Below are 25,589 nucleotides of genomic sequence, written 5' to 3'. Positions count from 1 at the left end.
GGAAGGCCAGGAGAGATGCCATTCTGAGCTGGCAAAGTTTATGCCTCAGAGTCAATCACTTATCCAATCAGCAGCCTTCTTCCTCTCCTCGGAAACTTCTCTGCCTTTCCACCCTGCTCTGGGTTCTTCTGGCATCACAGGCAGGAATGGAAACCTCATTTGTACTGGGGTCTCTAGAATTTGTAATCCTTAAATGTCTTCTCAATTCTCATAACATGGGAGACCGAGGCCTGGAGAAAAAGGTTTAGATTCTGATCTAGGAAACACTACTGACCACCTACTATACAGTCAGGGCATACACTAAATGCTTTGATGTCTAAAATGCTATAGTTCTCTTGAACCTATTACAACAAACAAAACATGAATTAAGATATTTGTAGGGACTTCCCTGGTGGTCCAGTAATTAGGAATTCATCTTGCAATTCAGGGGACAGAGGTTCAACAAAAGTTTATGGAGCACCTGATGAGCAAAGTACATCAGGCAGCCCCTTGCTCTGACCTTGAGGATGACCTTACCTGCTAGTGCAGAGTTCTGTATCTGGCTCATAACTCCCCTGTCTCTTTTAGGAGTTGACTATTCTAGGAAACTTCCCTTGCTTCTCAAACCCACTATTGCTGTTGTTAAATTCCTTCTCTGTATCTCCAGAGGGTGGGGCAGAATAACATACTTTTCAACAAGTGCCCCTGATAATTCTGACCCCACTGGCCCAGCCCCAAATATTTGGGAAGCTCTATCCTGAGTCCTGAACCCTACGTGAGGTATGGAGCCTGTGAGGGGCAGGATGGTGATAGTCCTGGGTTCTGAACTGGATCATCCATGACCCACCAGTACTGCAACAAGAATCCAGAATGCTGATGACTGGTCCCAACAGAATGGCTTATAATAATTTCACTCCCTAGGTTTGTCTCTTTATATTTACTGTGGGGAGCCTGGATCTAGATTAGGATTGCAGAGTCTTCATCCACACACAACTCGAGCCAGTAGAAATGCTTTGGGGCTCATGTGGTGATTTTTTTTTTAAATTGAGGCCACATTTAAGAATTGAGAAGTATCATAGACTTCTAGTTTGGCCAACCTACATTATCATGAACTAAAAGTTTACTGGAGTGGAGTAGTCATTGCCCCTTTAAACAGAGCATGTGCTGTCTGGTTTTCCACAGTCCCTACCATTCCCTATTGTCTCTCCTGGCCAGCTTCATTCACTGCTTGTTTGCTGCCTTCCTAGCCTCTGTAGGCATCTGAGTTGAGATGCACCCAAAAGTTCCCAAATGTACTTTCTGCCTCTACCATCCTGTGAATCCAAAGCCTATCAAATTATCTCTAAATGCTCCCCTCCCTCCACCCAACACTGCACTCAAGAGTTAATCATCAGCTTCTTATGTAAATCAGAACAGGAAAGTCTTGCTTGGCCAATTCCTCCGAAAATCTTAGCTATTATTCGTCACTGAGGCTGTGTCCTGTGTCTGCCTGCTCAACACTTGTCTCCTATCAGGAAGTTGTTTCTTGTCCCTGACGGAAGATCCTCGAGGCCAGCTGTGGCCGTGGATGTCCAGAGAGTCAGGCGGGCCGGCCAGATGAGGGGGGAGTGGGTGCACCCAGGCCAGACCCTGATCTGGGCTGTTTGGGTCCTTGCAGCTGCCACCAAGGGTGAGACGCCCAGTGGGAGAGGAGGGCCCTCAGAAGATGGGATAGGGGATTTCCCTGCCTTGGAAGATTTTCTACTGGTGGAAAATGGAAAATGGAGGGTTGTGTAGAACCTCAGGGCACCTGACCCATGTTCTGGTGTTGCTGAGAGCCCCAGGCCAGAGTCTCCTTCTCAGGTGTGTGTAGAGCACAGAAGATCCTGTCCTGTCTTTGGGTTGCTTGAATCTTGGGAGGCTTGGAAGGGCATGGAACGGAGCCTATGTTTCTATAACACCGACTGCTGAGGCAGGACTGTTGCTGTTGAAATGAGTTTAGAACAGGTGATGCCAAGAAATCTGGGCGCTCCTAAGTAAATACCTGGGCAACTAACTTCTCAAGGCTCCATATTTGATGTGGAAACCAAGAAGCTTGCACAGTCTCCCTAAGTGTTATCCTTGTACCCCTGGAGGTAAATGAGCTGATTTCAGGAAGCGTAAGATAATTTTTTGTTTTTGTTGCTCTATATGTATTTTCTTGTATACTCAAAAGCATATACCTAAGTCATCAAAGCCACAGTTCCATAGGTGTCATTGTTTAGAATTCCACTAAGTAAACATTTTTTTTTTTAACTTTACAATATTGTATTGGTTTTGCCATATATTGAAATGAATCTGCCACAGGTATACATGTGTTCCCCATCCCGAACCTTCCTCCCTCCTCCCTCCTCCCTCCCCATACCATCCCTCTGGATCGTCCCAGTGCACCAGCCCCAAGCATCCAGTATCGTAGAATTCCACTAAGTAAAATTTTAGAAGCCTATCTCAACTTAATTTTAAGAAAAGAAGAAAGCCAGTAGTCACACAGGTGATACACAGACTTGCCAGCAGTTATGCTCGTGGGTATAAAAATACCTGAAATGTGGGCCAGATTTTATGGGGTCCTAGGGTAAAGAATCTGCCTGCAATACTGGAAACCCAGGTTCGATCCCTGGGTTGGGAAGATCCCCTGGAGAAGGGCATGGCAACCCACTCCAGTATTCTTGCCTGGAGAATTCCATGGACAGAGGAGCCTGGCAGGCTACACAGTCCACAGGGTCACAAGGAGATGGACACAACTGACCGACTAACACACTCAGGCTCTGTAAAGGCTGGTGTGTGTTTTTTCCACAGTAAAGAAAAGCTTGTGTGCAGCAGCAGGGAGACGGGTTCCCAACTTACATCTTAGAAAGTTTTGTGGCTTGGTCTATGCTCCTAGGAGACATTCAGTGAATGCTTTGATGAAGATGACTTCTAGGGGAATGTCGAAGGAGCAGTGGACATGGATTCATTGAGAAGGAATCCAGATACTTGCACAGTCTCTGGGTTGAGAAAGAGCTCTCCACCCTGGGAAACTCTGAGTTTGGCTTGTTCCCAGCCTCTTCCCTGCGCCCCTAATTCCTCCCTCTGTGTTTCCTCAGGGCCAGCCACCGCTGATGCACCAGCCAGGCACACCAACCTGGGATGGGTCCAGGGGACGCAAGCTTCTGTTCTGGGAAACGACATGCTCGTGAATGTGTTCCTTGGGGTCCCTTATGCCGCACCCCCTGTAGGGCCCCTGCGATTTGCAAAACCGGAGCCTTTACTGCCCTGGGATGGTTTCCTAAATGCCACGTCCTACCCTAAATTGTAAGAACTGGCTTGGTCCCAGGGGTGGCCTGTGACCTGGGAGTAGGGGCAGAACGTTGAGGGGAAGTAAAGGTCATGCAGCCCAGTGGAAAAGGGGGGGGGGGCATTTGTGAGGAGGATGTGGAGGGTCAGATGTGGTTGAGGCTTCTGTGATGGCATGGCTCCCCACCTTGTTTAACATGGCTTCCCACCTGTTTAAACAAGCAGAGTCCCTGGGCTGTCTTCTGAACTCCCTGAATCCCCAGACCTGGGCCTGGGAAACTGCACTGTAAAGAAGCTCTCTAGTGATCTTGAGGACCAGTCAGGCTGGGGAACCATTGTGATGGGCTGACTGAGTCTTTGGGTTACAAGAGGTTATTGATGCATCTCCAGGTGACCTCTACCCCAGGCTTAGTCTCCACCATTGGACTGGATCAGGTCTTTAGAGTGAGAACCATCCCAGATGAATTTTAACTCTAGCAATTCACAAGGTGCCCAATGCAGGGCCTGGGCCATAGTGGGGAATCCATAATTACCTGGGGAATGGATACATGAATGTGTCTCTGTGACCCAGGGGAGCTGGGAGGGCTGATGCCCCCAGACACTGCAAATTTTCCAGGTGAGATGAGCAAGTAGTTCCCAGGTAAATTGTGGAGGTGTCTAGTGCACTGGGTGGGAGGTGAGGCTTGGAAATGCCAAGAATCTTTTTTTTTTTAAGTGTAAGTTTATTTATTTATTTACTTTTGGCTGTGCTGTGTCTTCATCGCTGCTCGGGCTCTCTCTCGTTCTGGCGAGCAGGGGCTGCTTTCCAGCCCAGTGCACAGGCTTCTCATCACGGTGACTTCTCTTGTGGTAAAGAACAGGCTCTAGGGGTGCAGGCTCTAGGCATGCAGGCTTCAGTAGTTGCAGCACACGAGCTCAGTAGTTGTGGTCCATGGGCCTAGCTGCCCCTCAGCATGTGGAATCTTCCCAGACCAGGGATCCAACCTGTGGCCCCTGTACTGGCAGGCAGATTCTTGATCACTGGACCACCAGTGAAGTCCACCAAGAATCTTTCATCTCTCAGATTCTGTGAAGCCCTCAGATTGGGCCATGTTTGTTCTTGGCATTGGGGTCCCAGGCAGAAGGAGGACCTTGGTGCCAGAAAACTAAGCCACAGAAGAAAACCCCATGTTGTCCAGACACCTAGGACAATAAGTTGAACCTCATGTGTTCATTCATTCATTCAACTAATATCCACTGAGAACCAACTCAGAAACTGGCTCTCCATTAGGCCCTGAGATCATGACGCTTGAGTTAGACACAGCTTCCCTCAAGGAACCTGCAGACTGGCTGTGGTGTTGAAGACATAAACAATAAGGACAGTTAAAATATGGGGTGACAAGGCAAGCATTAGGGAGACAGAGCTGGTCAGTGAGGGAGCCTTGAGGGGAGGCCAGAGATGGCTTTGTTAAAAGCAGTGAGCCCCAATTTCTGATACACAACATACACAGGAAGAAAAAAGCATTTGAAGCAATGATTTTCTGCTGCCTAATCTGTACACTATTCTATTTTAGAAAAACAATGAACATTAATTGAGCACTTACTAGACATATTCACATATATAATCTCACTTAGTCCTACTATGCCTTGGGCTAGGGACTATAAGGTACCAAGGTGACTCACACAGAACCCTAGGCTTTTAGCTGCTCACTAGGAGAGATTCTAGGAAAGAACACAAAATATATACGTGTTTCCAAAGACCTTCCAGGTGGCTCAGTGGTAAAGAATCCACCTGCCAACCCAGGAGACACAGGTTCAATCCCTGGGTTGGGAAGCTCCCCTGGAGAAGGAAATGGCAACCCACTTCAGTATTCTTGCCTGGGAAATCCCACGGACAGAGGAGCCAGGCGGGCTACAGTCCATGGGGTCGCAAACCAGTCTGACACGACTTAGCGACTAAACAATTCCAAGAGCTCTGGTCTAGCTGGAGAAATCTCAGGAGGCTTTTTGGAGGAGGTGACACTTTGACAGCATCTGAAAGAAAGGGAAGAATGTGAACAAGCAGATCTGGGGAGAGAGTAGTCAGGGCAGAGGGACTAGCTTAGGCAAAGGCCTGATTGCAGGAATCTTGCTGCTAGCCTACCTCTGTTGTTTCTGGTAGAAAGGCCTGGGAATGTCCTTTTGTTCCTCTAGAGGCAGAAAAGGGAGTCCCCAAAGCACAACCCTTGATACACAACCCTGTGACCTACTGTCTACAGCTTGGAGAATTGTTGAGCCAGCTTTAGTCTTTACGTGTGTGTGTGTGTGTGTGGATTATGGTAATGGGGGTAGGCATGAGTGGGTCCTGGGGGTTCATGGTGTAATTATTCTGCACAATGTACTTTCTTACTCAGAAACCAGATCAAGGAGAATTATAGCTTGTTTGGGCTTCCCAAGTGGCACCAATGATAAAGAATCTGCCTGCCAATGCAGGAGACCCAGAAGATATGGGTTCGATCCCTGGGTTCAGGAAGATCCTCTGGAGGAGGGCATGGCAACCCACTCCAGTATTCTTGCCTGGAGAACCCCATGGACAGAATCCCATGTAAGCCTGGTGGGTTACAGTCCATAGGGTCGCAAAGAGTTGGACATAACTTAAGTGACTTAACATGCACAGCTTGTTTGGGCCACCATGGGGGCTGGGGTGTTTTTAAACTTTGTACCAGAGCACTGAATCCCTATTCTGCTCAGGCATAGGCCATCACTAGGCCTCCCTGCTGTCACAAAAGCTGGCCCCTCCGAGGCAGGTCTGCTGACAGCAACTCTGGGGTCTTCTCCTTCCCTTTTCCAAGGTGCTTCCAGAACTCAGAGTGGCTGTTCACAGATCAACACATTCTCAAGGTGCATTACCCCAAATTCAGAGTATCGGAAGACTGCCTGTATCTTAACATCTATGCACCGGCCCATGCAGAAACCGGCTCCAAGCTCCCGGTAAGGCTCACAGCTCCTGCTGTGCTAGGGGCTCCAGTTGCAGGTTCTGGGCCTAGGACCTGGGTGGAGTGTCTGGATATCTGGAATCAAATATAGGCTCCCTTGGGTAAAAGGGAAATGTAATCACTTGACATGTCAATAGCTTTCTTAAAAATCATTCTACTGACAGATTCGCTTTGTCTTCTTTTGTGATTACTTCTTTATGGTTAGTGATTTGACCTCTGATTTTTTATTTTGTTTTGGTTTTCGCCTCTGTTGGGTATTAAATAGTCTGCAAACAGAAAATACCCTGCTTTGAAGGACTCTGATTTTTTTTGGTTTGGAAAATCCTGTTTTTTAAAAAATATTTATGTATTCGTTTATTTTTGGCCATGCTGGGTCTTTGTCGCTGCAAGTGTCTTTCTCTAGTTGCTGTAAGCTGGGGCTTGTCTTGTTGCAGAACATGGGCTCTAGAGTGAGAGCTCAGTTGTGGCACACGGGCTTAGTCACTTCGAGGCATGTGGAATCTTCCCAGACCAGGGATTTAACCAGTGCCCCCTGCATTGGCAGGCATATTCTTATCCTCTGGACCACCCAGGAAGTCTGGGGGACATCCTGTTTTAAAGAAGATAATTGCCTTTTGCAAATTTTTTATTTTCAAATGAAGACAGGTTATAATGAGAAATGTTTCACTTAAGAATGCGAAAGATCTTTGTACAAGTGAGTTTACTTTGCATCTAATTTTGGACCACACCCTCTCTCTCCCCCTTGCCATTGCAACAGAGACTTGCTCTATTGTATCATAACAGCAGCACCTATTGAGGGCTGACTGTGTGCCAGGTACAGTTCATTCTCTCATCTAAGCCCCCACAATAACCCAGTGGGGAGGATTATTGGACCTAGTCTACAGACGCGGAAGCTGAGGACCAGGGAGGGCATAAGCAGCTTGGTCCACATTATACACACCGTAAGCGGCAGATCTGGGTATCAATCCAGTGCTTTGTCCAGTTCTCCTTTACCTCCATGGCTTTCTTCTCTTTCCTACCCCATGAGTTATAGTCACTAATATGACTTTTAAAAGAGAAGGGATTTTTTTTTTAATTAAGTATATACATGGTAATATGCTTTAAGTATGGGCTTCCCAGGTGGTGCTAGTGGTAAAGAACCTGCCTGCCAACGCAGGAGACTTAATAAGAGACTCAGGTTCGATCCCTGGGTCGGGAAGATCCCTTGAAGAAGGTAATGGTGACCCACTCCAGTATTCTTGCCTGGAGAATCTCATGGACAGGGCAGCCTGGTGGGCTACAGTCCATGGGGTGGCAAAGAGTTGGACATGACTGAAGTGACTTCGCACACATACATTAAGTATATACCTGGTGATAATACCATTTGAACGTTTGATGTTTCCTGGCCCCAATTTTTCTAATTGGTAAAGTAAAACTTCCACACTTTTCTCTTTTTCCCTCCTCTCTTCTCTTCTCTCTGTAAGTAGGATAAACTCTTAGATTAAAACAGTTTAAGTGGCTCTTGGTCTCATATATCGCTTATAGCTATTTCCATTTTTCTGTGGGTCACAAGTTTCATGACATTAAGTTAACACTTTTTGAGCTCTTGAAATATGCCAACATTGTTCCATGAACTTCAGATGAAGAATTTTCTTTAAACGTCATGATAACCTCATAAACGAGACACTTTCATTCTGCACATCTTACAGATGAGAAAAACGAACCTCAGAAAGGTTCAGAAGGCTGCTCAAAGCCACACAACTAGTCAAGGGCAGAGATGGGAATCAAACCCAGGCACTCATATGCCAGAATCCACATACATAACCCTGGGCCTTCTTGAAAAGACAAAACCGCTGAGGCTGTTTGGGAAGGAAAGCGAAACATTCCTATTTCCCTAAAGAAAGAATGTCCCAGCATGCATGAGGGGGGCTGTGGGTGCCTGGTGGGCTGGCTGGAGGGTTCCTTTCCCCTTCCTCAGGTCATGGTGTGGCTCCCTGGCGGCGCCTTCGAGACTGGCTCAGCGTCCATCTTTGATGGGTCCGCCCTGGCTTCCTATGAGGACGTGCTGGTTGTGACCATTCAGTACCGACTAGGAATATTCGGCTTCTTCAAGTGAGTCTCCCCAAGGGATTGACACCCCTGACCCCCGAGGAGCAGCTGGGCGCAGCCACAGGGAACTTAGTGCTTGGCAACCTAAGGAGAAATGAGCCTTCAGGGACGCTGAACTAATTTGGCCCAAACTAGTTAGGCTATGTTAGCAGCTGTAACTGATAAACCCCAAGTTTATCTGTTAAACTTAAACTTTCCTTCTCACTCAACTAAAATCCAGCCAAGTGTTTCTGACTGACAGGCATTCTTCTCCATGGTCAATCAGGGACACAGGTTCCTTCCATCCCTCCTCTAGGGCCGCACCCAGCTTCTCTGCCCTTGGCCAGCAGATGGAGAACAAGCAGGAGAATCATACCAGGGTGGTCTTTCCAGGCCAGCCTGGTGGGGGCGATTATTGCTCTGTTTACATACAATTGGCAGAACTCAGTCATAATAGCCACACTCAACTGCGAGGGAAATGTGCTCCCTGGCAGATGAGGAAACCAGGAGTGTGAGCAGTTCCAAGTGTCTGCCATTGGGCCCCACATCAAGCCTCCTCCATTGCTCACCTAGGAATAATCACTCCATTGATGACTTCCCTCCCCCACCAAGTAATATCAGGCATGTTTCAGTGCTCATGTGAGCCCAACACCATGCCAGGCACTTGCTATGCATTCATTATAACTCACCCTCAGGCTAATTCTATGAGAAACATACTGTTGTTATTCTCATTTTACACTTGAAAAATGGAAGCACAGAGAGGTGAAACAACTTCCCAGAACAGAGCTAGGTCTCTTGGCCACTTCCTTGATACTATTTAGAACATGGCAGAACTCAAGCCCTGGCCAGGATGTGAGCCAAAGGTCAGAAAGTATGGGGAAGGCAGCAAGGAGTCCAGCATGTATCCTGCCCCTGAGAGGCTGTCAGTGTCATGGGGAAAATAACACAGGGACACAAATCCCCGCCAGGCAGGACATCAGTCACGTTCTGAGAGTAAGAGGTGCCAGAGCTGCATGTAGAAACAGAGGCGGGAGCTGCAAGAAATCAGCCAGTCTTCCTGAGAGAAGTGGAATTGGAACTAACTGCACCTTAAAGATGGGGTTGGACTTAGGGATGAAGGGTTGGGAGAGAGCACTCTTGGCAACAGGAGCTGCCTGAGCAAAGACTAGGAAGTTGGAAGGAAACATAGTTGGAAGTTGGAAGGAAGTTGGGGCTGGAACAGTATTTGCAAACTGGGCTTTGGGGCATGTAGCGCAGGGAGGTGGCTGAGAGGCTGCAGTGGAGGCAGAAAGGACTGAGATCAGACTAATGTCCTGACCAGAGTGCTTACATGTTTAGCAGGTCTGTACATTGGGATTCTGCCTAATATTCTCTCAACAGAAAGGTTTCCAAAAGTTGTTTATAACATCTGGGTTCTAATAGACAGGTAGATGAGAATATAATAGGAAATGGGTGCGAAAAGGTAGGGCCAGGCCTGATTGGGAAAGACCCTGAATGCCAGGCTGTACATGGTGACTGGTTTTTAGTGGATAAAGAAGGAGGGACCCAGGAGTGCCCTGCAGAGCAATAGAGTGGAAGGTCACTCCAAAGTAGAGTGCAGGCTGGCCCAGGGGTACCTGGGCTTCAGATGGGACATCTGATTGGGGTGCTTCTGTGCAGCCTAGATGCAGGTCATGGGGTGAAGCAGGCTGGTGGCTGAATAACTAGAGGGATTACTAGCATGGATATGGCACTTACTGTGTGCCTGCACCATCAGTCTTCACAACAGTCATGTGAAGCAGGTACCATTATCAACCCCATTCAGACATGAGAACGTTGAGGCAAAGCAAGTTAAGTGACTTGCTCATGGTCACCCAGATCATAAGTGACCAGATTATGAATCAGGATAAACAAAGGGAGGAATGGGAACCAACGTGGGAGCCATGATGGAATGGAGGTGAAATTAGCAGAGTGTGGCTCCTGACCAGATGCAGGGATTGTGGGAGAGAGAAGGTGGAGGTGGGGCCAGCACAGGCATCAGGGACAGACAGAGAGAACCAAGGGGAGGGGCGGTGTGGGGGACTGGAAGATGGAGGAGGAGTAGACTATGATCCCGAGGTCACCCTCATACGTGGTGGGAAGCATACGTGTACTACCCAGCAGCAGGGGCACACGGTTAGGAGAATGGACCCAGATCTGCGACTTTCTAGCTCCTGGGCTAGGGAGTTCACCTCTCTATGCCTCTGCTTCCTGTCTGTGAGACGGAAACGATGAATCCCTCAGTATCCTTAGAACACGCTTGCGGATATCAAGCATGGGAGTGGGCATGACGTGAGTGAGTTCTGGCTGCCTAGAAATGCAGCCACTGCCCAAACCACTTCCCAGCAGAGGTGGGGGAACATGGGGTGATGGAATCAGCCTCTCAATATTCCACCCTGAAACCCCCAGCTGGTTCCTCCCTCTGACCGCACACAGTGGGGTAGTTCATGAAAATCGCCCTTTTGAGAACAAGGTGGAGAAGGGCGGAGAGAGTACCCAGAAGGATGAAGGAGAAAGACCAGCACCACCTACCTCATAGGGTGGGAGGATTATAGGAACTCCAGCTATAAAGCCCTGGGGACAGCATTGTACACAATGCTGCAACAGCTGCTATTATTATCATTATTTTTAATTCAGTCATTCACTTGGAACCCCTGTGCCCAGGGAGGTCTTGCTTCCTGGTGCAGACCAACTCTCAGGAGCAGGACTCTTCTGGAATCCATGGATTCAGGGGAGCCTGTGAACACCCTGAAATTGCACATACCAAATTGTCCATGCATTTTTCTGGGGGTATGGAGCTTTCATCAGATTCTCAAAGAAACCCAAATCCCAACAGAGGGTGAGAATTAAGCCTGGTTCTCCCAGCGACCCCAGGCCTCTGGCTCCCCGCTTTTCTCCAGCTGGAGTGGTGGTGCCCTGACACAGCCCACAGCCTCCGCCTCCAACCCCTGAGGCTGTGGGAAGCAGACAGTGGCCAGATGAGCGTTCTCACCCTGCCTCTTGTCCACAGCACAGGGGACGAGCATGCGCGGGGGAACTGGGCCTTCATGGATCAGGTGGCTGCTCTGATCTGGGTCCAGGAAAACATTGAGTTCTTCGGTGGGGACCCACGCTGCGTGACCATCTTCGGCGAGTCAGCAGGAGCGATAAGTGTTTCCAGCCTTGTGAGTTTCTTCTCTTTGGGACCTAAAGGAACTTCGGTGGGAGAGGTGACAAAAATTAGGACAATGAGTCATGCACATCTAATTGCTGCTTTCGTGTTGAACAAATGCTCATAAACACATTGTCTCCCTCGAGCCTCACAAATACACCGTGAGTAAGGGGCTTAGTCTCATTTCAAGGGCAAGAAGTGAAGGAGCCAGCACCCCCGTGCCAGAAGGCTTGACCTTCAAGTTCATGAGGAACCTGGGCCTCTGAGAGGTTAGAAGATTTGCCCAAACCTTTGCAGCTAGTCCTTGAAATTCCCAAACCAGGACTTTTTTTCCCTCTAAGTGTAGAACACTTACAGAGAAGGCAATGGCAACCCATTCCAGTACTCTTGCCTAGAAAATCCCATGGACGGAGGAGCCTGGTGGGCTGCAGTCCATGGAGTCACGAAGAGTTGGACATGACTGAGCGACTTCACTTTGACTTTTCACTTTCATGCATTGGAAAAGGAAATGACAACGCACTCCAGTGTTCTTGCCTGGAGAGTCCCAGGGATGGCGAAGCCTGGTGGGCTGCCGTCTATGGGGTTGCACAGAGTCGGACACGACTGAAGTGACTTAGCAGGGTAGAACAACTAAGGAGGCTTCCTGGTAGGTTTTATTTCTTTTATTTTTATTATTTTTAATTTTTTAATTGCTTTAAAATGTGTATTGTTTCTGCCACACAACAACACAAATCAGCCTATGTAGACATGTTTAGCCTCCCTCCACCTCCCTCATCCCACCTCTCTAGGTTGTCACAGAGTGCCAGACTGGGCTCCCTGTGTCGCACAGCAGCCTCCCACTGGCTGTCTACTGTACACACGGTAGTATATATACACGCCAATGCAGCTTTCTCAGGGCATCACCCCTTCCACCTGTGTCCACAGGTCTGCTCTCTGCATCTGCTTCTCTGTGAAAGTTTTCTCTAAAGAAAGGCTGGCTATTATGTGTGATGGGTGGGAAGCTCCCTGAATAACGTTTCCTGGGCCTCCTGTGTTCTCTCTCCAGATTCTGTCCCCCATGACCAAAGGCTTATTCCACAGAGCCATCATGGAGAGTGGGGTGGCCATCATCCCTTACCTGAAGGCCCCTGATTACGAGAGGAATGATGATGTAGGTATATTGTAAACTCCTCTCCAGCTTCCTGTCTTTGGTCAGGAGAGAATGTGATCAGGTGTCCAGAGACCAATTGCTTGGCTGTCCGTACTGACCATGACTAAAGGATCTGATGTTGGCCCAAGGTGACCCTTCTTGCTTCATGGAAGGTCTGGTTCAACAGGACGTCAGCCCAGGCGCACAATGCACTGCTGCTGGTGTGCTTGCATGTGTGGGGGCGGCGGGCAGGGGCGGTGTAAGCATATGTGATAGTCCTTACGTTTTACCCATTATTCTTTGCTGGTGACATATGACTCAGTTTTCTGTATTATGTATGGCTTATCTGCTTTCTCTACTCTACCTAGCGGAGAAGGCAATGGCACCCTACTCCAGTACTCTTGCCTGGAGAATCCCATGGATGGAGGAGCCTGGAAGGCTGCAGTCCATGGGGTCACTGAGGGTCGGACATGACTGAGCGATTTCACTTTCCCTTTTCACTTTCATGCACTGGAGAAGGAAATGGCAACCCACTCCAGTGTTCTTGCCTGGAGAATCCCAGGGATGGGGGAGCCTGGTGGGCTGCCGTCCATGGGGTCGCACAGAGTTGGACATGACTGAAGTGACTTAGCAGCACTCTACCTAGAGTGCTATGTTAAGAAAGGTTCTGAGGTTGTTTCCAGCTCAGTGTGAAATAACACTGTTACTGATAAATGCTGTCTGGCATGAGACTGTGAGGGGGAAGTGAAGCATGTGCCCCAGGTATTTGTCATCTATCATCTTGTCTTAGCGCTCTACCCAGATAAGAAGACCTGGAGGCCAAGGTCTCTCTGTATCTTTCATGTCCCAGCATAGTATCTGGTGTGTATTAGAAGATTCTAAATGTTTGCTGAATGAATGAGTTCACAAATGAGCTGATTCACTCGATGAATATTAATTAAGCACTGGACTATGGAGCCATCTCCTGGGTATCATTCACATTAGTGGTGCATTTTTTTAAGCACCTTGTAGAAAATAACAACCAAAAGTGGGAACACAGAGCTGTAATATGATTTTTAAAAATACTCTCAATACACAGAGAATATTGATTTTGGTAGAATGATATATCAAGCTACTTTTAGTTTGTGCGTTTGCCACACACATATTGAGTGCTCTTTGTTTTCCCTGCTGTATTTTAAGACCAATGAGTGTTTAAGTGGAGAAAGCATATACAAACTTAAGACTGTGTGTGTAAGCAGATGTGTGATAGTTCTTACATCTTATCCATTATTCTTTGCTGGTGATATATAACTCAGTCCTCTGTATTATGTATGGCTTATTTACTTAATCTACTTTGGCCACCTGATTTGAAGAGCCAACTCGTTGGAAAATACCCTGATGCTGGGAAAGACTGAGGGCAGGATAAGGGGGTGACAGAAGATAAGATGGTTGGATGGCATCAATCCTTTTTATGATTTTTAACCTGGAACCCATGGAAAGTAGAAGAGGTGGTTCTAGAACCCCTGCAGTTGTATGCAGACTGCATGTGTGTGCGTCTTTCAGGGAGAGCGTCTGTAGCTTCCACTGGATACTCAGAGCATCCATGACTCCCAGAAGAGTAAGGACAACTACTATCAAGAGCCAAGTTCTATATATGTAGGAAGTCCAGGGAGAGAGCAGGAAGGTGTCTAGCAAAGGCTAACTAGGATAGGAAGATGAGGACACTTAGAGTAACAGGAGATTAGAAAAGGAAGGGCTCATGGGCTCTATGGGCTAAAAGGACATCCTGGAAAAGATGGGGCTTGGGCCTCAAGGAATAAATGGAATTGGTAGAGACAGAAAAAGGATGTTCAGGACATGTTCAGATGCTCCAGGTTGGGGTGGCGGTGGGGCTTGAGCGGAGCTGACAGGCTGAAACAGATCCAGCTCAGGTGATTACTAAAGATGGCGAGGAGAGTCAGGCAAGAGAGAAAAGATGATGCAGTGCCAGCCTGTCCTCAGTGTGCGCATTCCATTATGGGCCCGTGGTGAGAGAGGCCACATGCTGGTCTTCATATATGAAGCAGCAGCCTAGGGCTGGACTGAGGACGTTTTTCAACTCTCATTTTCCTGGAGGCTTTCAGTTCTGTGCACTGACCTATTCCTTCTCCGAAAATAGTTGCAGACAATTGCAAGTATTTGTGACTGCAGCGCGTCGGACTCCGTTGCCCTGCTGCAGTGCCTGCGGGCAAAGTCCTCCAAGGAGTTGCTGAGCATCAACCAGGTGAAGAGGAGGGGGAGTTTGGGGACAAAGTTGTCCTTTGAATGGAATCGTAGGCAAATCCTACCTCTCTCTTATTTATTTCAATTCAGAACTTGGACAGATGGGGGTTGGGGATTCCTAGTAATGACTATAAAAAAAAGCAATGTGGAATATAGAGCTCTTATAGTTTAATTTAAGGAGATTGACAAGCCAGGGTGCTGCTTAGCTTGGAGAAGACACAACAAAACACCAAGATTGTAACTGTCTCTACATCAGTGAAGAGATCTCACAGGGAAGAGGGTCCACATTTGCTCCACAGGCCACCAGGAGCTAAAGTCAAGATCAAGAGCTGGAAGTTGGGGAGCCATAACTAAGCACTTTCTAAAAACTCAGTTATCTGAAAAAGGATCAGCTCCTTTAGAAGACAGTGAGATACCCACCTCTGTAGGTATGTAAGCAGGGTCTAAATGACCATAGATGAATTTCAATCACCAAGTAATTTATTGGACTGGATAACCTTTTATGCCTAATCTTCCAATCTTGAGACCCTCTGATAGTCCTTGAGAGACAATGAAATCCTTACCTGTCCGTTTCCGACATTTGTTAAACAATTATTTGGCATGGATTGAAAAATCTGCTACAAGTTGTACTAGGACCCAGGAAATAGATAAGTTCTTGACCCAATGTAGTGTGAAAGTTCTTTTTGTGGGCTCTCTTCTACCCCTACTCCCAAAACAGAGACCTAAAAACAAACAAACAAAAAAAAATCATGAATAGAACCAGATGTTGCTTCCTAAGACCCAAGAACCGTCCATCCAGACCCAAGTCTCAGTGCTGAGGAAGACACCTTGGGAAGACAGCATACCAACCCACACTACCCTGGCCATCCCCTCACCTCACCTCTCTGTCCATGGCATTTGGACAGTGGTTCCACGCTTGAGCGTGCATCAGACTCACCTGGAGGGCTGGTTACTGAGCTGCACGCCCCAGAGTTTTGTATTTGGCAGGCCTGGGATAGGGCATGAGAATTTTTTTTTTAATTTATTTCTATTTATTTTTGGCTGTGCTGGGTCTTCATTGCTGTACAGGGTTTCTCTAGTTGCAGGGAGCAGGGGCTATTCTTTGTGGTGGTGTGTGAACTTCTCATCGCAGTGGTTCCTCTTGTGGAGCACGGGCTCCAGGCACTTGGGCTTCAGTAGTTGTGGCTCACTGGGCTTAGTTCCTCTGAGGCACGTGGGATCTTCCTGGACTGGGGATCGAACCTGTGTTCCCTGCATTGGCTGGGGGGTTCTTTACCACTAGACCACCAGGGAAGCCCGAGAATTTGCAATTGTAACAAGTTCCCAGGCAATGCTGCTGGTCCTGGAGCCACTTTCTGAGAATCATTGCGCTGGGGTATTATATATCTTAGGGAGTTACTACTTTTTTATCCTCATTTAGAAGACCAGGAAATTCAGGCCCAGAAAAGTTGGGCCCCTTTGCCCAAGTGAGTGGCAGAGTTGGCCAGGAAGCACTGATGCCTCGGGATGGGCCAAGAGTGATTGATTTTTCTTTGCTTAATGCCTTTTGCTATAGTGGATTGGTTCAGTTGGGCTAGAGTCTGGGGACAGCAGGTTTTGTGAAATGAAACAGCTGCTGATTTTTCTCTTCTTCCTTGTTTCAGAAAACCAAGTCTTTCACTCGAGTGGTTGATGGCCTTTTCTTTCCTAATGAGCCGCTAGACCTGTTGGCTCAAAAATTATTTCATCTGGTTCCTTCCATCATCGGAGTCAATAACCACGAGTGTGGCTTCCTGCTACCCATGGTAAGAATTCCTCTGTGCCTCCTCCCACTCCTTCAACAGTGAGGCAGCTGTCTGCTTCACACTGGGCGTGCACATAGCTCTCACCAGCATTATGAGGGCTGGAGCCCATCACCCCAAATACACACCAGTCACTTTTTCTCTCTGAAGGAGGAGAACTGTGGATTGGGGGCAGCTGCAGCAAGTGTTCACTCTGTTCTTCCTATAGGGTTAAAGAAACAATTGTACAAAAAAGTGAGAGATCCAAATGGACTTTGTTCAAAATATTACAAATGATTGTTTCAAATAAGCACTGTTTCTCCCTCAAAGGTGAAATTCACACAGGTTTAGAAAACTGCAGACCTTCACACTTTCATTTCAAGCCTTGGTTCTGGCATTTCATTTCCAAGAATGCCAGTGCAAGTTGCAAAATTATTGACTTGTTTCATTCATCCGACAAATATGAACCAAGGGTTTACTCTATGCCCTGTACTCATTAAAAAAAAACAGCATTCAGCAATGAGCAAGTCACATGGTTCCTGCTTTTTGCCAGCTTACATTCTCAAGGGGAGAGACAGATAATATGCAAGATTGAATGGATGGTTTCAGAGAGTCAGAGAAGGCAATGGCACCCCACTCCAGTACTCTTGCCTGGAAAATCCCATGGATGGAGGAGCCTGGTGGGCTGCAGTCCATGGGGTCGCTAAGAGTTGGACACGACTGAGTGACTTCACTTTCACTTCTCACTTTCATGCATGGGAGAAGGAAATGGCAACCCACTCCAGTGTTCTTGCCTGGAGAATCCCAGGGACCGGGGAGCCTGGTGGGCTGCCGTCTATGGGGTTGCACAGAGTCAGACACGACTGAAGCGACTTAGCAGCAGCAGCAGCAAGGGCTATGAAGAACATAGACTGAGAAGAGGAGGCTTCTTTAGGGAGCAGAAAAGAGGTCAGGAAAAAGTTCTCTGAGGAGGGACCATTTGAGCTGAGATCTGAATGCTTAGTAGGAGCCATGGTTTGTTTGACCCTGTAGTTTGAGTCTCCCCATTTAAAATAAGCTTTTCATCTGTCCTCAGAGGGCTTCCCAGGTGGCGCTAGTGGTAAAGAACCCACCTGCCAATGCAGGAGACATAAGAGATACAAATTTGATCCGTGGGTTGGAAAGGTTCCCTGGAGGAGGAAATGGCAACCCACTCCAGTGTTCTTGCCTGGAGAATCCCATGGACGGAGAAACCTGGCAGACTATAGTCCACAGGGTCGCAAAGATTCGGACACAACTAAAGCAACTTAGCACACGTGCAATGCTGTGCTCAGAAGAGAGCGCTCAGTTCTTTATATTTCCTAGTTCATTTCTACAGATCAACCTCCACCTTTCAAGTAGGGGCAGTGAAATACAGTGTATGAAATGCAGGCTATGAAATACAGTGATTTGTCGAGTTACAAGGCTAGCTGGTGGTCCTCTGGAATCAAAACCCTGAGATCACTGGGTTGTTAAAGGCATGTTCTGGCGATTATTAATTTGACATACAGAGCAATGTTTCAGGGTAGGTGGAGTGGGGATTTTTTCCCCTCATTGTAATTGAAGCAACTGAGTCACAGACTGTGGCTTAAGTTCGTTCTTTTAATGCTTTGTGGATCTGTACTAGAAAAAGGGAGACAGGCGCTACTGATAACAGCCTCATCACCATAATCACTGTGACTGAGCGTCTTTCATAAGCCAAGTGTTTGGCGACTGTACAATAATGCAAACAGGCATTATTATCCCCATTTAGCAGCTAAAGAAACTGAGACTCAGAGAGGCTAATGTGACTTTCCTAAATCTCCTAGCTAGAGAGGAGACAGCAGTGTATAAATTTCATATATTTAGGTTCTGCCTGTAAATGCTGAGTTCTCTATTTACCGGCTGTGTGACCTTCGAGGAGCTGCCTAACCTCTCTGAATCTCTGTTCCCTCATCTATGAAATATGGCTAAAGTTACTACCTGCCTCACAGATACACATCAAATAGCCTGGCATATAGTCTAAATGCTAGGCATTTATTAGATATTGGAATTATTCAAGTAGGAGGACAGGACTTGGTGTCCAAGTCTGTACAGCAAAAGCCTGCATGAGTGCTGTCATTCTGTGGTTGTTTGAGACCATAGAAAACCTCCAAAAACCAATCCTGGCTCCTGAACATACAGAGAGGGTTCTTAGTAGTTTAAAAGTACTTGTGGATTATTTGAAAGACTCTAGGGGTTCTCTCAGATTCCACAAGACAGATTTGTTTAAATATCTGTCATGATTCATTACCCCAAGATTTTCAGCAGAAAATGTACCAGAGAAATTCATTTGACAAGTGAATACTATTTCTATTACCTCATGTTTTTAAGCTGTGATATTGGCCAGGGAAGGGTCATTTTAAAAATAACTGCTTGTAGCTCTTACTCTGTACCAAGCAGCCTCTGTGTTTTTAACCATCCACTCTGCAGCCTCACTTGCTGCCTGCCTCTGCCAACTGCTGGTTTCTCAGACAGCCCAATGACAAAGGACTTTAGAAAGAGAGCAATAAATAAACCACTTCAACTTGCTGTTGAAGCCAAGTGGTGGTCTGCATTAGTTTCCTAGGGCTGCCGTAATGAAATACCGCAGAGGTGGCCTAAACCACAGAAATGTATTTTCTCAGTGTTCTAGAGGCTAGAAGTTCAAGATCAAAGTGCCAGCAGGTTTGGTTTCCTCTGCGGCCTCCTCTTTGGTTTGCCGGTGGCCACCTTCTCGCTGTGGCCTCACAGGTCTTTCCTCCGTGTGCACACCCCTTGAGTCTCTGCATGTCCAAATTTCCTCTTCTTGTAAGGACACCGATCAGACTGGATTAGGGCCCATCCTAGCATCCTCATGTTAGTTCAACAACCCCTTTAAAGACCCTCCTCTCCGTACACAGTCACATTCTGAGGTCCTAGAAGGAGCCTGGTAGACTGCAGCCCATGGGGTCTCAAAGAGTCGGACAGGACTGAGCGACTTCCCTTTCACTTTTCACTTTCATGCATTGGAGAGGGAAATGCAACCCACTCCAGTGTTCTTGCCTGGAGAATCCCAGGGACGGGGAGCCTGGTGGGCTGCTGTCTATGGGGTCGCGCAGAGTCGGACAAGACTGAAGCGACTTAGCAGCAGCAGCAGCAGCAGGGGTTCCACATTGGAATTTGGTAGAGGACACACCCAACTCATAACGTGGTGGCCACTCAGCTCCCTCAAGACCTCAGGTATGACAGGGAACGGCTGCTTGATAAATTCAAATGTGAGAAAAAGAATCATCATTGCTCAACCAACCCACTGAGGCTGCTCCTTACACATGGACCCCTCGGGGCTGAAAGGGTTCCTGCTCTAGCCAGCCTCCCCTCTGAAAGGTGGGTGCCTGGGCACTTGGGGAGACCAGTTTCCCTTCTGATGACCTGATGTACTCACGGAGGACTCCCTGCTTCTTTCCACAGAAGGAGTTTCCTGAGATCCTCTGGGGCTCCAACAAGTCCCTCGCCCTGCAACTGATACACTCAGTCCTGGTAAGCGAGCTTGACTCTCCTCCAAGATCCATTCATTTCACAAACCTCCTGGGTCACACTCAGGGGTAAGGCTGGGATAGAGATTTATTCATTCATTCATTAGTAGATCTTCACTAAACAGAGTTCTGCAATCCCTTATCCACAGTCTCAACATCCAAATAGCTCTGACAGCCCACAAGCTTGGCAGCCAAAATTCACCTAGACTGATACACAGCCATTGGTCTTCATTATTCCTACACGTTCATTCACTTTGTCCCACTATATGTTTCTATGTGATCAATGTGGGGGCTGAGCATATCATATAATATGCAGCATATGTACTGAATTATTCATCTAAGAACTGAAAAGTTTTGAATTCTGAAAACCACCTGGGACTAGAGACCCATATTCACTACATACCAGTCAGGTACTGTTCTCTGTTCTAGCAGTGCTGAGGGCCTTTAGCCAATCATTTATTCATTCACTCCCTATACTAGGGGTATAGAGATATATCAACCTAGACACTAAGACAGAGACAGATTTCTTCCCTTCCTTCCTTTCTTCTTTCCATAAACATACACTCAGTGTGTATTCTGTGCCAGGTTCATTTCATTCATTTTTTCATTGAATAAATGTTTCTTGAGAGTCTGCACACCCTGGCACGTCCTTAGGTCCTGGGTACAGTGGTAGAGGAACTGAAGGGCCTCTTAATGAAAGTAAAAGAGGAGAGTGGGAAAAAACTGACTTAAAACTCAGCACTCAGGAAACTAAGATCATGGCATCCGGTTCCATCACTTCATGGCAAATAGTTGGGGAAACAATGGAAACAGTGAGAGACTTTATTTTCTTGGGCTCCAAAATCACTGTAGATGGTGACCGCAGCCATGAAATTAAAAGACACTTGCTCCTTGGAAGAAAAGCTATGACCAACCTAGACAGCATATTTAAAAGCAGTTCGTCTAGTCAAAGCTATGGTTTTTTCAGTAGTCATGTATGGATGTGATAGTTGGACCATAAAGAAAGCTGAGCGCCAAAGAATTGATGCTTTTTAACTGTGGTGTTAGAGAAGACTTTTGAGAGTCCCTTGGACTGCAAGGAGATCAAACCAGTCAATCCTAAAGGGAATCAGTCCTGAATATTCATTGGAAGGACTGATGCTGAAATTGAAGCTCCAATACTTTGGCCACCTGATGCAAAGAGCTGACTCATTGGAAAAGACCCTGATGTTGGGGAAGATTGAAGGTAGGAGAAGGGGACAACAGAGGATGAGATGATTGGATGGTATCACTGACTCGATGGACATAAGTTTGAGCAGGCCCTGGGAGTTGGTAATGGACAGGGAAGCCTGGCATGCTGCTGTCCATGGGGCCACATAGAGTCAGACACAATTGAGCGACTGAACTGAACAGTGATAGCAGGCACTCTCCCTGAATTTGAGGGACTTGTAGACTGTTGGGATGGGTGAACATGACCAAACACCTCATACTGGAGTTAAGAACATGGGACCTGGATGCAAATAGACTTGTGAAGGAGTCATGGTTCTACCACTTTGGACAAACCACATCACCTCTCTAAACCTCAGTTCCCTCACCTGTCAAATGGGGTTAATTCTGATGCCTGCATCATAGTATTACTGTGTGGATTCAATGAGACAATGCATATAAAGCACTCAGAATTATGCTTGCAAAGGCAAATGTTTGGCGAGTGTCGCTATGATGGCTATTGCAGTTGACCTGGATCTCTTGCTACCATGATGTTTTACAGCACATCCCTGTCCAGTATTTATACCTTGTGGCTAATGAATATTTCCACAATAAGCACTCTCTGGTCGATATACGAAATCGCTTCCTGGATTTGCTTGGAGATGTGTTCTTTGTGATCCCTGGGCTGGTCACAGCTCAATATCACACAGGTAAGTCTCCTCGCACCCCTCCTCCTGCAAGGCTGGTGGCCGCAGGGATCCCTTTGCCTGTATACTGGCGGCCACCTGCTCTGCCCTGCCCTGCTGTTCCCTTGCTGAGAGGGAGCTCCCAAGGCTGCCTGGGATATAGCCCTGCATGCTGACCTTTGCAGTTCCCCTGCCTTTCAGAGTTCAGGAATGTTGATCAGTCCTTGTTGATTCTAGTACTTTCCTTTCTTCAGGACTGTGTAGAAAAGTCCCATCCCCCCATATTTTTAGAGGCCGGCCCACACTTACCTTTCTCTTTGGAATGCGTGCGTGTGCATGCTCGGTTGTGTCTGACTCTTTGTGACTCCGTGGGCTACAATCTTCCAGTTTTCCAGGCAATAATACTGGAGCAAGTTGCCAATTCCTACTCCAGGGGATCTTCCCGACCCAGGAATCAAACCCATGTCTCCTGCATTGGCAGGTGGATTCTTTACTAGTGAGTCACCTGGGAAGCCCTGTCTGGAAATGCCTTCCCAAATATCTATAAGGAGTAGTGGAGCAATAAGAAAGAGATTACTTGTGGGGCACAAACCTGCCTTTCTTTCTTTTTTAAAAAAAGTTTGTATTTATTTACTTTTAATTGAAGTACAGTTGATTTACAATGTTGTGTAAATTTCTGCTATACAACAAAATAATTCAGCTACATATATGTATATATATACACATATATATATTCTTTTCAGTATTCTTTTCCATTATGGCTTATCACAGATATTGAGTATAGTTTCCTGTGCTATACAGTAGGACCTTGTTGTTATCTGTTCTATACATAATAATTTTCATCTGCTAACCCCAAACTCCCAGTCCATCCCTCCCCATCCCCCTTCCCTGTTGGCAACCACAGATTTGTCCTCTGTGTCTGTGAGCCCATTCACAATTAGGTTCATTTGTGTCGTAGTTTAGATACTACATGTAAGTGATGTTATAGGGTATTTGCCTTTTTCTTTCATGGCTTACTTTCTTTCTGGCTTACTTCATTTAGTATGGTAATCTCTAGTTGCATCTGTGTTGCAGCAGATGGCATCATTTCATTCTTTTTATGACTGAGTAGTATTCCACTGTGTATATACGTGTATATATAAATACATAATACACACACCCCATCTTCTTTATCCATCTCTCTGCTGATGGACATTTAGGTTGTCTCCATGTTTTGGATATTGTGAGTACTGCTGCTATGAACATTAGGGTGCATGTATCTTTTTGGATTATGGGGCTTCCCAGGTGATGCTAGTGATAAAGAATCCTTTTGCCAATGCAGGACATATATATCTAATTTATATATATGAATTATTATTTGGTCATTAAAAAGTAATGAAATATTGATACGTGCCACAACATGGATGAAGCTTGGAAGCACTGCTAAGTGTAAGAAGCCAGACACAAAAGCTTATATGTTGTGTGATTCTGTTTATGTGATATGTCCAGAATAGGCAAATCTACAGAGTCATAGAGTTTTCATGAATGAAAGGGAGGGGTCAATGAGGGAATGAGTGCTTCAACGGGCCTGGGTTTCTGTCTGGAGTGACAAGAATGTTCTGGACCTAGATAGTGGTGATGATTGCACAACATTCTGAACTTTCTAAAAGCTGCTGAATTACACACCCTGAAACTATTAAAATGTTGACATTTATGTTGGTGAGTTTTTACGACTTACAGTGAAGAAAGCAAGCCACAGATGGAAGAATATATTCACAACACAGCTATCCCACCAAAAAAATCCATATCCAGACTAGAAGAATTCTTATAGTTCAATAATGAAAAGACAAATAATCCATTTACAAATGGGTGAAAGGCTTGAAAAGACACTATGCAATAGAGGAAAAATGAGAACAAAAAGCACATGAAAAGGTGCTCAACAGTATTAATCATCAGGGAAATGCAAAGTAAGCCCAAAATGAGGCAATCATTTACACCTGCTAGAATGATTAATATTTAATATTAAAAACTCAAGCCATATACCAAAAAGTATTGCCAAGGATGTGGAATGTTTAGTACTTTTGACAAGAATGTGAAATGGTTACAATCACTCTGGAAAACAGCACGTTTCTTACAAAGTTAGACATATACCTACTCTATTATTCAAATATACATAAGACTTGTGTATGGATATCCAAGCAGCTTCAATCATAATAGCCCCAAACTGGAAAGAACCCAAAATGTCTTTCATCAGATGAATAGATAAATAATTTATGGTATATTCATGCAGCAGCATACTACTTGGTGACAGGGAATCAACTATTGATACAGGGAAAACATGGATGAACCTCAAAAACATTATGATGAGCCAAAGAAGCCAGATTCAAGAGAGTACATATTGTGTTATTCCATTCACACAAAGTTCAAGAACAAGCAAAATTAATCAATTGTGATAGGAATAAAAATATTGTGTTTCTTGGTAGAATGACTAGAAGGAGCTACAAGGGAACTTCTGGGGTGATGGAAATGCTCTGTATCCTTGGGGTGGTGTTTACATGAAGGTGCACGCATTTGTTAAATTTCACCAAAATGCACATTTAAAATCTGTGCTTTTTACCTGATACTTTGATGAAAAGAGAGAAAATGAGAGGCAAGGAAGCACAGACTGTGAGTACAAAGCAACTGCATTATTAAGGCTAGCTAGAAAGGATTTAGAGAAATAAGCCAGTAACTGGAGGGCAAGTTGAAACCAAGAGTATGTATGCTTGTATGTGTTTCTCTGTGTGTATGCATGCATGCATGTGTACGTGTGTGCTTTAATGAGAGACTTTGTAAGCTTGTTTGCCACTGATGGTGATGACCCAATAGAGAGAAACTGATGCAGAGAAGGAGCAGAAATGGCAGAGCAAAGACGTGCACTAGAAGAGAGATGAAGCAACATAGGACGCAGTGGAGCATCTTGGAAGCAGGAGGATAGCTTTGTCCTATTTTCTGCAGACAGTTGAACCAGGGTCAATGAAAGGAAGTCACAAGGAGGTACATCTTGGATCAGTATAAAGCATTTTTTAAATTGGAGAATAATTGCTTTATGATGTTGTGTTAGTTTCCGCTGTATAATAACATGAATCAGCTATAAGTATACATACATCCCCTCCCTTTTGGACCTCCCTCCCATCCACCCCCACCCCAGCCCTCCAGGTTATCACAGAGCACAGAGAGCTGACCTCCTGTGCTATACAACAGCTTCCCACTAGCTATCTATTTTACACATGGTATTTAAATACATGTCAATGCTATTCTCCTAATTTATCCCACCCTCCTTTGGTTTTTGTTTGTTTGTTTGTTTTGAAAAGTAGAACTGTTGCCCTTGCAGGCTGCCCTGAGGGGTTCAGTTCAGTTCAGTTCAGTCACTCAGTCGTGTCCGACTCTGCGACTCCATGAATCACAGCACGCCAGGCCTCCCTGTCCATCACCAATTCCCAGAGTTCACTCAGACTCACGTCCATCGAGTCGGTGATGCCATCCAGCCATTTCATCCTCTGTCGTCCCCTTCTCCTCCTGCCCCCAATCCCTCCCAGCATCAGGGTCTTTTCCCTGAGTCAACTCTTCGCATGAGGTG

General features: G+C 46.3%; 1 protein-coding gene across 1 annotated transcript in view; it reads left to right on the top strand.

Moving 5' to 3' along the window:
- The first annotated feature begins 1,575 nt into the window (after window positions 1–1,575).
- CES5A (carboxylesterase 5A) overlaps window positions 1,576–25,589 on the top strand; it is a 28,340-nt gene continuing 4,326 nt past the window's right edge. The window contains exons 1-10 of the mRNA XM_010861913.1: window positions 1,576–1,648; window positions 3,081–3,288; window positions 6,081–6,219; window positions 8,182–8,315; window positions 11,320–11,473; window positions 12,506–12,610; window positions 14,727–14,831; window positions 16,474–16,614; window positions 20,056–20,124; window positions 21,868–22,015. Coding sequence (XP_010860215.1) covers window positions 1,576–1,648; window positions 3,081–3,288; window positions 6,081–6,219; window positions 8,182–8,315; window positions 11,320–11,473; window positions 12,506–12,610; window positions 14,727–14,831; window positions 16,474–16,614; window positions 20,056–20,124; window positions 21,868–22,015 — 1,276 coding nt within the window. The remainder of the gene's footprint in view (window positions 1,649–3,080; window positions 3,289–6,080; window positions 6,220–8,181; window positions 8,316–11,319; window positions 11,474–12,505; window positions 12,611–14,726; window positions 14,832–16,473; window positions 16,615–20,055; window positions 20,125–21,867; window positions 22,016–25,589) is intronic.

This window comes from Bison bison, unplaced genomic scaffold (assembly GCF_000754665.1).
Source record: "Bison bison bison isolate TAMUID 2011002044 unplaced genomic scaffold, Bison_UMD1.0 scf7180017864473, whole genome shotgun sequence".
Classification (NCBI taxonomy): domain Eukaryota; kingdom Metazoa; phylum Chordata; class Mammalia; order Artiodactyla; family Bovidae; genus Bison; species Bison bison.
The sequence above is the reverse complement of the archived record's forward strand: the minus strand, read 5'-3'. Positions and strand labels throughout refer to the sequence as shown.